The sequence below is a fragment of the Aythya fuligula genome, chromosome 18 (genome assembly GCF_009819795.1).
Source record: "Aythya fuligula isolate bAytFul2 chromosome 18, bAytFul2.pri, whole genome shotgun sequence".
Lineage (NCBI taxonomy): Eukaryota > Metazoa > Chordata > Aves > Anseriformes > Anatidae > Aythya > Aythya fuligula.
In genome coordinates this window covers 10,067,588-10,081,403 of record NC_045576.1, presented here as the reverse complement: position 1 = coordinate 10,081,403, position 13,816 = coordinate 10,067,588, and the positions used below count along the sequence as shown (strand labels likewise).

The 13,816-nt window shown below is 50.3% G+C and overlaps 1 protein-coding gene across 1 annotated transcript in view; it reads left to right on the top strand.

Annotated features, from left to right (window-relative positions):
• The window catches only part of RGS9 (regulator of G protein signaling 9), a 32,965-nt gene extending 20,424 nt beyond the window's left edge, over nucleotides 1-12,541 (top strand). Inside the window, exons 12-19 of the mRNA XM_032199983.1 lie at nucleotides 1,160-1,273; nucleotides 2,254-2,369; nucleotides 2,793-2,880; nucleotides 3,410-3,548; nucleotides 4,731-4,816; nucleotides 6,489-6,606; nucleotides 9,717-10,108; nucleotides 11,354-12,541. Coding sequence (XP_032055874.1) covers nucleotides 1,160-1,273; nucleotides 2,254-2,369; nucleotides 2,793-2,880; nucleotides 3,410-3,548; nucleotides 4,731-4,816; nucleotides 6,489-6,606; nucleotides 9,717-10,108; nucleotides 11,354-11,510 — 1,210 coding nt within the window. The 3' untranslated portion in view covers nucleotides 11,511-12,541. The remainder of the gene's footprint in view (nucleotides 1-1,159; nucleotides 1,274-2,253; nucleotides 2,370-2,792; nucleotides 2,881-3,409; nucleotides 3,549-4,730; nucleotides 4,817-6,488; nucleotides 6,607-9,716; nucleotides 10,109-11,353) is intronic.
• The last annotated feature ends 1,275 nt before the right edge of the window (nucleotides 12,542-13,816 follow it).

Genomic DNA, 13,816 nt, shown 5'->3' with positions numbered 1-13,816 from the left:
TCCCCACCTTGAGCTATGGGATTTGCTCCAAATCAAATTATTATTGATGAGGATAAGATCAGTGAGTAGATAATGTGCATGCATCAGAGCATTGCATTGATTTAGGAGGAGCTGCAAAGCACTCATCATTCAAAGGACGGAGCAATGTTACCCGAGTTGACAGGTTTAGATTTGCAGCTTGATTAGAATACATGGATCGGATGGAATTATGCAGGTGCTGAATGCCTTGGCATTTCGGATGAGAAGATAGGATCAAGCACTCCTGTGCCAAACCTGCGGTGTGCTTTGTGCAGTCGCATTGTAGAACCGAGGGATCCGTGCCAAGGTGCCTGTTAGCTACGGGCCCTTGGACAGTGCGCTCCCAGCTCTGAGCACGTAAAAGCAGCTTGGCCTGGAAGGAGTTTGAAACAGAGAAACCAGAGGAATTTATTTTTTTTTCAAGAATGAAAAAGGGAGGAGAAAGCTAAAATTCCAGGACATTAGTGAAATTGGTTGTAATTACCAGTCTCGCCAGCCTAGAAGGTAGGAGAAATGTTTGTCTGGTTCCTGCTAGGGTAGGGAGATTTTTACTTTGTGCTGAGCCCTCAGACTCATTTGCAGAGGAATGGGCTGTGTGGTAGGTGAGCAGTGGCACGGGGAAGCCTCCAGCACCACCTCACCTCTCCCAGAGCTCGCTGGGCACTCCCACACCCTGCCAGGAGGCTGCAGAGAACCCAGCCCGAGCAAACGCCGTGCTTGCTTTCCTCTTCTCTGGCACTTCCCTCCTTGTAGTGTGTGGCACGAAACAGCACAGGCAGACGTTTCTCAGGCTGAGCTGCTGGCTGGAGAAGGAACCAGCACTCGTCTGGGGGCTCAGTCCCACTTCTTGAAGTGAGGAGGCAAAAAGGAGGGAGGAGAGTCTGGGATTTCCCAGCACTTCAGCTGACAAAATCCCTGCTTTGAAAGACACTCGGGAGATTACTGCCAGGCAAGGGGAAAAGATGAACAGCACTAATGAATCAATTTTTGCAGTAAGGCAGGGGTCACGTTGCAGACCCCCGTGGTAAGGCTGCACCTCTGAAGATACCCGAAATCTGTGCAGCCACTTGGTGGTTGTAACGGGGCTGGCAGCAACTCTGCTTGCAAATTAAGATTTTTGTTTTGCTGGATTTGCCTGCAGGCTTGTGAAGTACTCCGAGCAGTTCCTCTCCAATGACCCTATCCTGTCGGGATGTCTCCCCAGCAACCCCTGGGTAACAGACGACCCTGAGTTCTGGGATCTCAACGCCAAGCTGTATGTATTTATATTCGTTTGCCAGCCTGTGGTTTACGCTGACCTTTATGCTGATAGAGATCAGAAAGGGGAAGCATTGATCTCATCGTGATATCCGGTCTCTGGTTGTGAGCAGGGAAGCATTCCCTTTCTGACACAGCTACAGAAAGTGTCTCCTGGGAATACTTTGTGCTGAACTTGCAGCATTATCTTCTTGAAGTGGGGCCTTCTTTAATGTTACAGAAATGTCTGAACTGTTGGGAGTATGCACTTAAAAGCTGCCGAGTGGGTCTAATCCTCCCCTAGGATAAGTGCAGTCCAGTTTTACTAGCACAGCAGTGTGGAACATGACCAGTTATGCTCAGGTATAGCACTGGATTTAGTGCTAACCTTACTACTTCAGCTGCTGCCAGTGGTGTAGCAATTCGGAGTTCAGCTATTTGGTCTCCACACACACCTGAAGTTGCTTTCTTATAGAGAGTTTGGGTTGGAGACACCTGCTGGTGGTCCACCCCTTCTCTGCAGTCTCCCTTGGTGTTCCATTCAGACAGCATCTGGTAATTACACAGAGGCATCTCCGGGTTTGAAGCATACAGCATGTAGCTGGTTCTAACGTGAGAGCAGCAATCCTGTTACAGTGCTGATATCCCATTAGACAGCCCCAAAGGTACCTTCACAGAGTGCCTTTATGCGAAGCAAAGCTTTGAGCACCAACCAGTCCCTCCTCCAGAACGGGACTGAGTCAAACCTCCATCAAAGCTGGGCCGGCATTGTGAGAGCAGAATAAACCCAAGATAAATCCTCATCCCACTGTGTACCAAGTTGCTTAATTACTGCTTGCTTAGTGGGCTGACTCGAGGAGCTCGTTACAGCATTCTGCAAAACAGAAAATGCTGAGAAGTCTCCTGACACCCCAGCAAAGCACGGTTCGGTTTTAATTAATCTGCCATTAAGATGGGCCCCGTGAAACTGGCGGTGCTGGTTGCCTTCATCCTTTGCAGGGTGGAAGTCCCCACCAGAATGCGTGTGGAGCGCTGGGCCTTCAACTTCAGCGAGCTGATCCGGGACCCCAAAGGTCGGCAGAACTTCCAGCTCTTCCTGAAGAAGGAGTTCAGTGGTGGGTCTGCTCGCTGCCCCTTTCCTTTAGACTCCAATAGATGCTTTGGTCCTACATAATGACAAAGTCAAAAAGTGGAGCGAGTAGAAGTGATTTTGGAGGCAGTGGCTGTGCTGCCAGTGCGTGCAATACCACCTAGTGGCACAGGACCCAAAATACAGCGCAGAGCAGCCTTGGGCGAGGGGACTGGTCCCAGGCAAGCTGGAACTGGCTGAATTCACATCCTCCTGCAGGTTTTATCACTGAGCAGAAGGCAGTGGAAGGCGGTTTCCTCCTGCAGGCTCAAGGAGATTTACAGGTGGCTGTAAGACTCTGAGCTGGGGCCAACTTGTACTGAATCAAACAAATTCGGTTTAGGAGTTAATAAATGGGATTGCAAATTCCTTGCTCTCGCTCTCTGCTGATTGAGTCCTTGTTATGCAGGAGAGAATCTGAGTTTCTGGGAAGCCTGTGAGGATCTCAAGTACGGAGACCAATCCAAGGTCAAAGAAAAAGCAGAAGAAATTTACAAGTGAGTGTGGAAATTTTACATTTCTTAAACTTTCTGCATGAGTCCCATATACTCCTTCCTTGTGTTCACATTCTCCAAACAATTTATTCCCGAGGCTTTCCTCTGTAAGCTGTCATTAAGTATGGCTGTGCTATGTCCCCGTGTAGGAAAGGAGCTCGTGAAGATGAAAGCATAAATACTGTTTTGTTATCGAGCTCCTTTTCCCCTCTGTTCTCCAGTATGACATTTAAATCTCATCAAGGAGAGGTCTCAGCGTGTATTTTCAATACAGGTTTGGAATAGCAAATATCTTGGGGCTGCCACAAGGCGAGTGGAGAGACCCTTTTGATTCCAATGAGGTAAAATTAGTTTTACATTGAGGAAGCAACTGTAGGTCACACAGCTCACTCTGCTGAGGAGGAGATCGATTGCCCAAGATTAGGACAGCAAATTGTAGTGGGAAGTTGAAGGGACTTTTCCTTTCATCCGGAGGCAGAGGAATCTCTGGGAATTCACTTGTTAATGGCCCTGTTGATCCTCCTCCTTGCAGGCTCTTCCTGGCTCCAGGAGCAAGGCGCTGGATTAACATTGACGGCACCACAATGGGCATCACTGTCAAAGGCCTCAAGCACCCTCATCGCTACGTGCTGGATGCTGCTCAGACCCACATTTACATGCTGATGAAAAAGGTTTGGTGTTTGTTTCCAAAGCCTGAGGGGGATTCCAGGTCTCTGGGCCTTTCCGTGCCTTTGAGTGTTATCAGCTGTCGCTTTCAAGTGGCCTCTGTTGGAAAAATCCCTCCAATGTGCTGACTTAGGCAAGCACTGGCTCAGGCCTTTGTATTGTGCTGCTGCTTCCTCCCTCCGAGGCAGCTTGCCCCCACGGTGGCCGAGGTTGGGTGTCTGCTCCAAGTCCTGTTTTCTGACATCAGCTTGGTCACCAGCTCCTGCAAGGCTTGAGCAAATCGTTTGACTCCCTGGCTGAAAAATTGAAATGCTGGTGCCTTTTTACCTCCAGAACCGGTGTGAGGCTAACTCAGTGTTAATTCAGCACCTGAAAGTTTTAGATGTTCCTAGTATCAGCGTTTAGTACAGTGTCAGCTACATTTTCTTTTATTTTCCTTTATTTGGCTGGTACCACGCTGTGTGCAACATCAGGTGTCCCTGTGGGGGGATGCTTGTGTCCAGCTGTTTCATAGCAGTGGATGGAAAAGGCAGGAGCACCTGTGATCCAGCTGCATGAGTTGTGTCCCTAGAGCATAGCCAGACCTGATTAATCTCTTGAAAATAAGTTTTACTGCTTTTATTTTTTTAAAGCATTTTTCTGTGGTTGTGTTGATGGATGCCCCTTTCTGAGGTCTGCCTGGTGCAGCAGGCTGAGGGCTGACAGGGGCAGGAGGTAATAATGTCGGGGCTTTCACTAGGGCATGATGACCACCGATAGCCTACAGCTCCTCCTTATAAGTGATACAAAATGCACGTAGCAGGAAGGAGCATCGTTGGCCAGGTCAGCAGCTAATGTAGATGGACAATGAAAGCAAAAGAGCTGTATTGATTTTAGCCAGCTGCTGAAAGGTTTGGCTTCCAAAACATAAGTACTTCTCCCTGCAATGGCTGTGGGACAGCTCTGGCCTGGATTAAGACCTCTTGGTCTGAATCTTACCTGGGAAACTCTACTGGAAAAAGAAAAATCTTGGGAATTTTGCAAGATGAAAGGGTATTGGTTTCAGTAACTACGTTTTCCTGAGAGATGCTAAGTTTCTTAGGCTGCTGGGTGAGATTTTCCAATTCCCATCTTCCCGAGCAGCTGTATCTGGTGGTGTTTGGTGTTTGCAGCCCGTAACAACCAGTTTCCCTTTTTTCTCCTAGTAGGACTCCTATGGCCGCTATTTAAAGTCTCCAATATACAAGGAAATGCTGGCCAAGGCTGTTGTGCCTCAAGAGACTGTCAAAAAAAGGCAAGTGAAACTGGATGTAATTGTGGGGTTTGCTTTTCTTGTTGTAGCAAGGGTAGAAACAGCCTGAGCTGCAGCAAAATTACTATGATTTAGCTGTGCTTAATGAAATAATTTTTTTTCACTAGAAGATGCCTTGCTTTGAGACTGATTACGCTCTTTATTTATGAGCCCTTTGGAAACGGCTCACGTGCAGCCGGGATATAGTTGCCGATTGCTCAGCTGCCTCGTGTGTTGGGTCTGTTTAGAGAGGCTGTGATTGTTGAATTAATCACGGCTCCTTTCCTGGAAGGAGAGAGCACTGCGTACCGGGCATGGGAAACCTCCCAGCCGCGAGGCACTGGCTGCTGGAGGAGCGACGGAGCCACTGCAGGGTCCTTGGTGGATTCTGCTCAGCTCTGCCTGGACAAAGCTGCTCACACCCTGTGATGTGAAGGTGAAAGGCAGCCAAAATGGAAACGAATGGCACCGTACCTGTGAGGGCACAAGGTAGAAGGGGCAGGCTTGAAATGGCTTTTTTCAAACCAAGCTAAGAGCTGCATGGCAAATTTGGAGTGTTTGAACTGCAGTTGCTTCTTGAAGCAGAATGTGCAGTGTCAGAGCCAGGCTGGGTGGTGTGCTTCTTTTTGTTCCTCTTCCCCTCGCCAGCCTCACAAGCAAAAAGAGGAATCGTGGACTTTCACACTAGCGCTTCATCCAGAGCCCGTTTCAAGCCAGTGGAAAAAAAAAACACAAAACCAACAAAACCCTCCTGCTTGGGGCTTGGTTAGTTTTTCCCTGAGCCACGCATCACAAGGGTGCTGGCAGATGTTGGTTGACCCCCAGTGACCACCGTCACGTCTGTCAGGGCCTGTCCTGGGCACGCAGTGCTGAGACAGCACGCTGAGGGCACTGCAGGGCTGGCACCCCATCCGGACGAGGTTTAACATTTGTTTGCACTGCTTGGTAATGCATCTGCTGAAGCAGATAGCAGGTGTTTTTGGGGTCTCGGGGATGCCAGAACCACCCACACTGCTCCTTATCTTGATCTTACTGAGAAGAAAATCACCCCATGGCCGTTGTTTGGGTTCACAAGGACTGTGAGTTACTTTTGAATGCTTACAGCAAAAGAGCGGTGTACTGGACATCTGCTGGCCTCGGTGTCCCCACTAGGAGCAGAAACAAGACCGCCTTTACTCTTTTAGGAGTTCTGCAGCTGGCGTGTGACACTGAGTCACCGAGCCCTGTTTAAACCACCTAGTCTGCACTTGCACTTCCCTGTTGTTGGGTGCGTGACAGCGCCCAGCGGCATTTCTTCTCTCGGTATCTGAGCCTGCCCTCCTGTAATGAGCTCCTGGAGTGCTCGTTGGCTTCTTTCTGGGAGAGACATTAAGAGACCAAAAGTCTTTGAGAGCAAAGTCAGCCAAAATGCTGAGATTCATCTCTGTTTCATGTGTGAAGAGCCTTTCTTCTGCCTGGTCAGGTACCAGCGGTGCTGTGACAGGTGCCCCGCTCCCCGTGCACAGCCTCGGGGATTTAACCAGCGTGTTTTTTCTAACTGGTGACTCCGTGTCCCTGAGGCCATCCAGAGGTGCAGGGGTTTCAGGGACACTGTTCCTTGCTCAGTTAGTGTCGGTGTGGTTTCGGTGCCCTTCCACCTCTCAGTAACACCCTGCTTCTCTCTCTTTCTGCCCAGCTCCAATTTCCCTTTTGGCCGCCGTCAGCTCCGCTCCAGCCCCAGCCCCGTCATCCTGAGGCAGCAAGAGGAAGAGGCCAAAGCCAAAGAAGCTGCCACCACTGTGGACATCACACAGGTCATGAGCAAGCTGGATCGGAGGAGCCAGCTCAAGCAGGAACCTCCCAAGTAGGCTCTGAGCCCTGCAGGGCACAGCGCAGGGAAAAGACAAGCTGAGGCTGGTGTTGAGCTTCGTCTCCCCTTCCTGAAGGTGTCAGTGCTGCTTTAGGTTTCCCAGGCCAGCTCTGCCAGCAGCCTGCTTCCTGCATGTTGCCATGGCTTCTGCAGCAGCAGATGTCACTTCCCAGGCACGGCAGGCATGGGAATGCTGCCGGAGCCAGGCCGCTGGCTGTGCCAGGCTCGTGGCACAGGGCCAGAACCCCTTTGTGCACACCACGGAGGTGCGATGCCTCCTGGCTGCCCCAAGACCCCAGGAGGTTGGGCAGCCCAGGCCCTTCTCCCTGCCTCCTGCTCCTCCAGGAGCTGGGATGGCACAGGGGAGAGTGGAGCTGTGCTGTCCCAGTCCTTTGGGTTCAAATCGGCCTTCCCCGGAGCAGGGTGAGGCAGTCCACCTCAGAGCATGTCCGTGCTGGCATCCATCCTCTCAGCAGGACGTGCACCCTCCCAGGGGGTGCACAGTGGGCACCCCCCTGAGAGGAGCGGTCACATAAATTCTCCATCTGCCATAAGGCACCCGAAGTATCCTCCACCTCCAAGTCACTGCAGAGGAGTCACAGAGAGAAGGGTGGGCTAGGCTTCTTGTGAGAATAGCACCACGGCCATTTCTGAAGGTTTGGGTGACCCTTTGAATTTTAACAACATCCCCCCCATCTCGTTGGAGATGATCAGTAGAAAGCTCTGCTCTCCCTGTTCCTCCCCTACACAACAAGCTAGGTGTGCAGGCTTAGAGCTATCCCTCTCAGGAGCCTGCTGGAGAGCTAAAGAGATACAGCCACAGCTTTGTGTTTCTTTTATCAAATCCTTTCTGCCTCTTCTCTTGTCTTTTTCCTGCTATTGTATTTTATAATGTTAAAAAAATTCAGAGGAGGTAGTTCTAGTTGTCACTGGTCTGTAGCCCAGAGGCAAGGAGAAAACAGGGCAGAGGTGTTAAGAGCTGACTTCAACTTTAAGTAGTGTTTTTTCATTTGTTCTTTTGCTCTTTAGAATAAGGAAACCTAAATAACTGTGTTAGCACTAGAGAGCTTCGGGAGATTCCAGGCTTTGCTGGGAACCCCCTGCCTGTCTGGACCAGGCTGATGATTACCAGAAGTGGGAAGATTCCTGCAAAGCCAGTAAAGAGAATTGTGGGGGAGCAGAAAAACTTCCTTGTTTGTTAGAATTTAGGGGAAGTGGAGGGACTGGGTGGGAAGCACTGGAATACAGGAAACTTCTGAACTCCTACTTGCATTATTCATCCGTTTTTATTACTGCAATGAATTTACAGGAAAATGGAGATAGAGAAAACTGGATGCGAGTGGGAATTCTGAGGTATTAGGGTGTATGGAGACCAGCCTCTCCCTGACAGGGAGACAGCCAGGCCATGGGTCCAGACAGCTCTGAACGGCAATTCTTGCCCTCCCTGTATGTGTTATCAGAGGCAGAATCAGGGCTACGTGGTCTGATCTGGTGTCACTTCAGAACCAGCCTTCTTCATTTTGCAGCTGAGCTATGGAGATTTGTGTGACCTCTGTTAACCTAACAGTGATAAATGGTTTAGAGGAATTGAAATCAAGTTACAGGAGTATTCAGTGCTGCTGTCAAGGTCTGCTTGCTGAGTCCCTACTCATGTTCCTAAGGGAAGCACTAGCAAATTTTGCAATGCTGTAAGGGGGAGCAGGCTCAGCCTGTAAATGCTTAAAACCTCAAGGCTTCTGTATGTGAAGTACTGTACCATCACCTCACCTTAACATAAAAGCACTGAAGGGTACTCAAGAGCTTGGCAGGGCTGGTCCACAGCTGCTTGGCTGTGATGAGCTCTACAGTCCCTTCAGTCTGTGTACTGTGGGACACCGAGCGTGTCAGGATTGCCAGTAGCAGCAACACGTGGAAGATCAAGTCAGGGTATAAATAATAAATAACAAATCTGTGTGTTCCAGTCGGTCCCTGTGATTCTCCTTCTGTTTTGTCTGTCTCTGTGCTTTTTATGTTATCTCCGTCCATTCCTTTCTCTGATTTTCTCATCATCTCCGCTTTGCATTGCTGCCCCACCGCCATGGGTTAATGCTGCCTGCTCTCGAGTCACCGTGCTTGTGAAACACCAGTCCCCCACTTGCAGGCAGAAGCTGGCTCTGTTCTGCTTATAGGCTGAATAAGCTGGTATAACCCAACGTCCCACTCCTTGGTCCCTTGCTGCTCGGTCCCTGAAGAGGAAGGTTGCATGGTACAAAGTGTGACCATGGTACAAATTGAACTTTGTTTTGTGTTAGCCAAGAAATTGTTTGTTTCCATTGGAAATCAGAGCAGCATGTTGTTTGTTTCTTGGCCATCACTTCCGCGCATTCATCTGTCTAATAAAAATAAATAGAAAATGAAAAAAGAACCCGGTTCATCCTTCTCTGTCTTGTCTCAGCATGTTCATCCCTCACTGTGTCATCTCTTTGCCATGCATGCGTGTATTTTCTGTATGTGCCTCTGCTCTCAGCACTTCTCTTTGGACACTTGAGCTGCATTTCATTTCTGCTGGTGGTGAAGTGGGTGAAGGTCCTGAGCACGCACCACATACTCTGTGGACAAATCTGTCCCCCAGCTCTTCCTGAGGGCTTGGTTAGCTCAGCCTGAGTCTTCACAGCACCAGCTAGAGACAGTGGGGCCTTCAGCACAAGATGTGACGTCTTGTATTATCAGTCATCAGGGGGTTGAGCTCATTGTCCTATTTCTTGGGCACCACAGCAGCTGGCACAGTGGTGCTTTGGGTTAAACGTGGCTGTACCACACACAGCCGCGCTCACACTCTCAGAACAGCAGACTCAGACAAGCTGCTGTTTCCTGCAGCACCCCGTCTGATCCACCAGCACCCACCGAGGCCGGTAGCACCAATCCTGGTGCTTTCCATGAGAAAATCGTGACTCCTCCGCTCCCCTCTGGGCAGGCTGGGGGTGCAGGACAGGGGGCTGGTGACAAAGCCTTGTCCCCACGCTTGGGGACACCAGCCAGCTGCCCTGACCGAGCCTCTCCTTTTCCTCCCTGCAGCCGTGCCGCCTCAGCTCCCCGGCCCCTCGCCCGCCCGTCTACGCTGGCACCAGCAGCTTGCCCCCCGCGTCCCCCGGCCCCACAGCCCTGCCCCACAGCACCGCCTGCCCATCGCCCATCAGCGTGGCCCTGGACAGCACGGCGGGCACCGAGAGGGAGCAGGAGCCCGGCGGGGCCATACCCAGCCCCTTCCCCGACAAGGTGGGAGCTGCGGCACCTGCCAAGCCCCGTATGGCTGCCCTCTCCCTCAGACGGTTCCTGAGGAGGGGCTGCCTGAACTCGCCCGTCTTCGCCACACTCTCACCAAGGTGCCCGACCATGCCCCACGGAAAGGTGCAGCCGCTGGGCGAGCGGGAGCGGCAGCTCCGGCAGGACGCCAAGGCGGTGAGCAGGTAAGCGCTGCGCCTGGGTGCCTCCCCCAAGGGCTCGCCTCAGGGATTGTTTGGTTTTGTGGTTAGTTCATGGCTAAATATTCTCAACAGAGCCCTCAAAGCAGGCTTTTTGCCTCATATTCCAGTCAGCTCTCGCCGTCTTCCCCCGTGCCCGCTCGCTGAGGGCTTCCCTCGCCTGTCATGGCGAGCGGGCAGTGCCTCCGCTCCTCACAGGCTTTGGGCACAAAATGGAGGAGCCGCCATCTTCCCGCCTGTGCTGGGCACCAGCGGCCATGAGGCAGCTGCGTACGGTGTGGCCGAGCTGTTGTTTGCATTAGCAGAAATTTGTCCGATTCAGGTATTTCTCCCATTCAGTCTCACAATCTCCACAAGGTGCCCTTCAGGTCCTCAGACCGACGGCAGCTGGTCGCTGGCGTGTTTTGTTAGCACTGTGTGGCTGTGTGATGCCGTGAACCCAGCTACAGAAGGGTTCTTACAACTCAAATCACAACCAGTATTTGATCTGCCTGTCCTGAATCACAGAAAGCCTTTCAAAACTGCCTTGTCCTGTTGGCTTCTGTTTGTTTTCTGCATGAAGCATTTTCTCTGCTGATAGACAGGCAGGAGGTGGTCCTGGTTGTTCCTTTCTGCTGCACTCAGGCCTCCTGTTAATGCTGTAAGGTTCCCAGGTTTTACTTTAGGTCCCTGAATTCTGAAAGTCACTTGAATGCTTGTGTTTATTCTCAAGCTCTGGTTCAGGTATGGTTTAATGGTCAGAGGAGACCCAGAAGTAACAAGAGAGCAGAAACCTTGAGAGAGAACCTCAAAACATTTGTTGTTTTGGAACAGGATACTGTAAGAGTGGGGATTTTTTGCCTAGAGAATCTGCCACTTTTGAGACCAAACCCTGGCCTTGTCCCTTGCTGAAATTAATGTCTACTCAGCCCCTATTAATCCACCTACACTGCTGACCAAGTGGCTGAGTCCATATTGTAAATTCAGAAGCACAAATCTGAGGGCTCTTTATCCACCTGGCTGTGCACGCCAGCACACAGCAGTTTTGCTTCAAAGCTGTTGGAGTGCACTTTTTTTTTTTTTTTCTTTCCATTTTCCATCTATGTGGGCTTGTGCCCAGGAGTTTTGCTTTGAGATTTGGGGTTTGAACAATAAAACACTCAAAGCCAGACTCCGTGCTGCAGGCTTGCTGTTTCAGAGAGCACATCAAGGAGTGCCCTGTGCGTGATGAGTTTTTATTTCACAACACAGCTTCTTCCAAATAAAAATGGACGTTCCTTTGGAGAGACGAATCTACCCCGTAGACTCTGCGGAGGAAGAACGCAAGTGCCACCAGGTTTGTAAGGAATCTGCAAAGGAGGTGATCTGCCCTTGGGAGAGCCCCGCAGAGGAGGGCAGAGCTGGGTAACCAGCAGCGCCTGCAGCAGCCGAGATGTGACCCCCTAACGAACAGACGCCTGCTGAGATGCTGAGGTTTGCCACGTATGGCTCAGTACATGGGCCATGCTGTTAAAGAAGTGCACTAGAGCCATCCTTCAGCATCAAGGCAGCTCCAGCTATGACATCTATGAGTAATGAACTCTGATATACCCATCTGTTTGTAATTCAAGAATTTGAAGCATTTCTGGACTGAGTTTCCTATCTTTAGTATATTCAGATCCATTCATTATAGACTTCTTGATAAATTAACCTCATTTCTTGCCTTATAGCAGATGGAGAATTTATGTACATATATCCTGGGAAATGGTGTCTTATCGGAGTTACTTGCTTGGCCATGAGGTGTCAGCACACTGTACACAACACAGCTGGAGCAGAGCTTGCAGGCATTTTTCAGAGCAGGACTAAGACTTCAAGCACTGCCAAGATCAGATGTGTCTGTGTCCCAGCTTGGTTCCACCTCTTACTATTGATAAGAATTCTTAATTTTAAATCAAATTCATTAAGAAACAGCTGATAGCTGGGGAAAAAAAATCAAACCTTCCCTGAGAAGCCAAGTGTTGTATGGCATAGCACCATCCCTTAAGCAAAACCAAAAAGGATCCTGAAGAGCAAGTGGTGCAGGAGAGCAACAAAGGCTCCAGAGCACTTCTGCCTCAGCTCCAGTTTCCCTTCTGTGGCTTCTCAGTGCCAGGATGGGTCTTGAAACCATGAATTGGACTGTATCCCTGCAACACTCAGGAAGGTCAGAAGTAAGTCTGTGGTGGCGTTTTGAGCCTCTCCAAACTTAGACTGATGCATTGCCTGATGCACAGTTTTTAACTGTGTTTTTATCATAGTCTTAGATTTTTAATCTAAAGTCTCAGAACATTGCTTTCCTTATGTCTCACTGGAGTTTCAAGATATTTTTTTTTGTTCAAATGTAGAGGGGTTTCCTGGATGTGTGTGACATGGGCCATTATTCTGCAAGTTGGCCATGCGGCCTGTGACTTTTGATGTTGCTATTTTGTACTTTTTAAGTGTAAATGAAGTTTTGCCTGTGTGGCTGACGTGGTTCATCATGCTGATTTCTACTGTGGGATTTGAAGTCTCCCCTCCTGCCTGCTCAGTGGTCCCCGTGTGCATGGCAGGAGGTGAAGCTGCTGTTCAGCGCGTTGTACATGGCTGACTTTGCCCTGATAAATCAGCCTCAAGAACTCTAGAAAGGCAAAGGAGGTATAACTTTGGTAGAACACAACGTGGATGAGACCTGGGCAGTCCTTGCTGCATCAGAAGTCGCGGTGCCTGCACGCCAGGTTTTGACGTGACTGAGGGTAACAGGACTTTGTGCCTCTCTTTATATGGCTCTGTGTTTGCTCTTCCTGGCGTTGCTTTACTGGAAGGATCTGGTTCTGCTGTGGCAGTCACTAGCAGTGTCCACCCACTGCCCATGAGAGACAAATATGTTTCCTGTGATAGCTTTTGTTGATCTTGTTACTCAGCCTCTCTTGATCAGGCAGTTACGGTGTAATCCAGGAAACACGACAGGAAGATGTGATGGATAAGAGTTACATTTTGCCATTTAATATCACGCACACTATATGATAAGAATTACTGTAATATTGCCAGGGCATTAAATGGTCCCTCGGCCTCACGCTCCTCCTCAAAACCAGAGGAAAGACCTCAGGATCCAAGCCTGGCTGCTCAGACACCCTCTATCACGCAGTTACACCAGACACAGCTCCGTGCACATCCCGTAGGACAGCACTATGGGCTCCCATCACTTACCCCTTCAGGAAATGCTTTCCTTTCAATCTCTTTCACTTTGTAGACCCGTATATTTTTCCCCAGGGGAGCAGGCACCTGTGTGGTCAGTCTCCAGCCTGCGCCTCGCTTTCCCTCCTTCCTTTCCATCAGCCCCCGTGGTCTGCAGACCCCCCAGCTGCCTGCAGGGAAACCAGAGCTCCGGAGGCCCCACATCCCTCCTGCCACGCCGCCGCGCTCGCACGGTGACATCTGACGATCTCGCCCCCGTCGGAGGCCTGGCGTGCTGGAGTCTGGAGCGCTTTCAGCTCCGGCAGTTCAAATCCCCTCGCTGTGCAGTAGCCCATTTAAAGCTGCCTGGAGTCACCTGGAGGAATTAGCTCACTGCAGCAACTTAGACATCCAAAGTATTCCGATAATGTGAGGGATGTGTAAGGTTAATGACTGGAAAAAGTGATCGCTCCCTGTGGGCAGTTTCTCAGAAAACTCCCTGCTGTTTGGCGGAGAGAAGAAAGGAGGCTCTGGCAGCAGCGA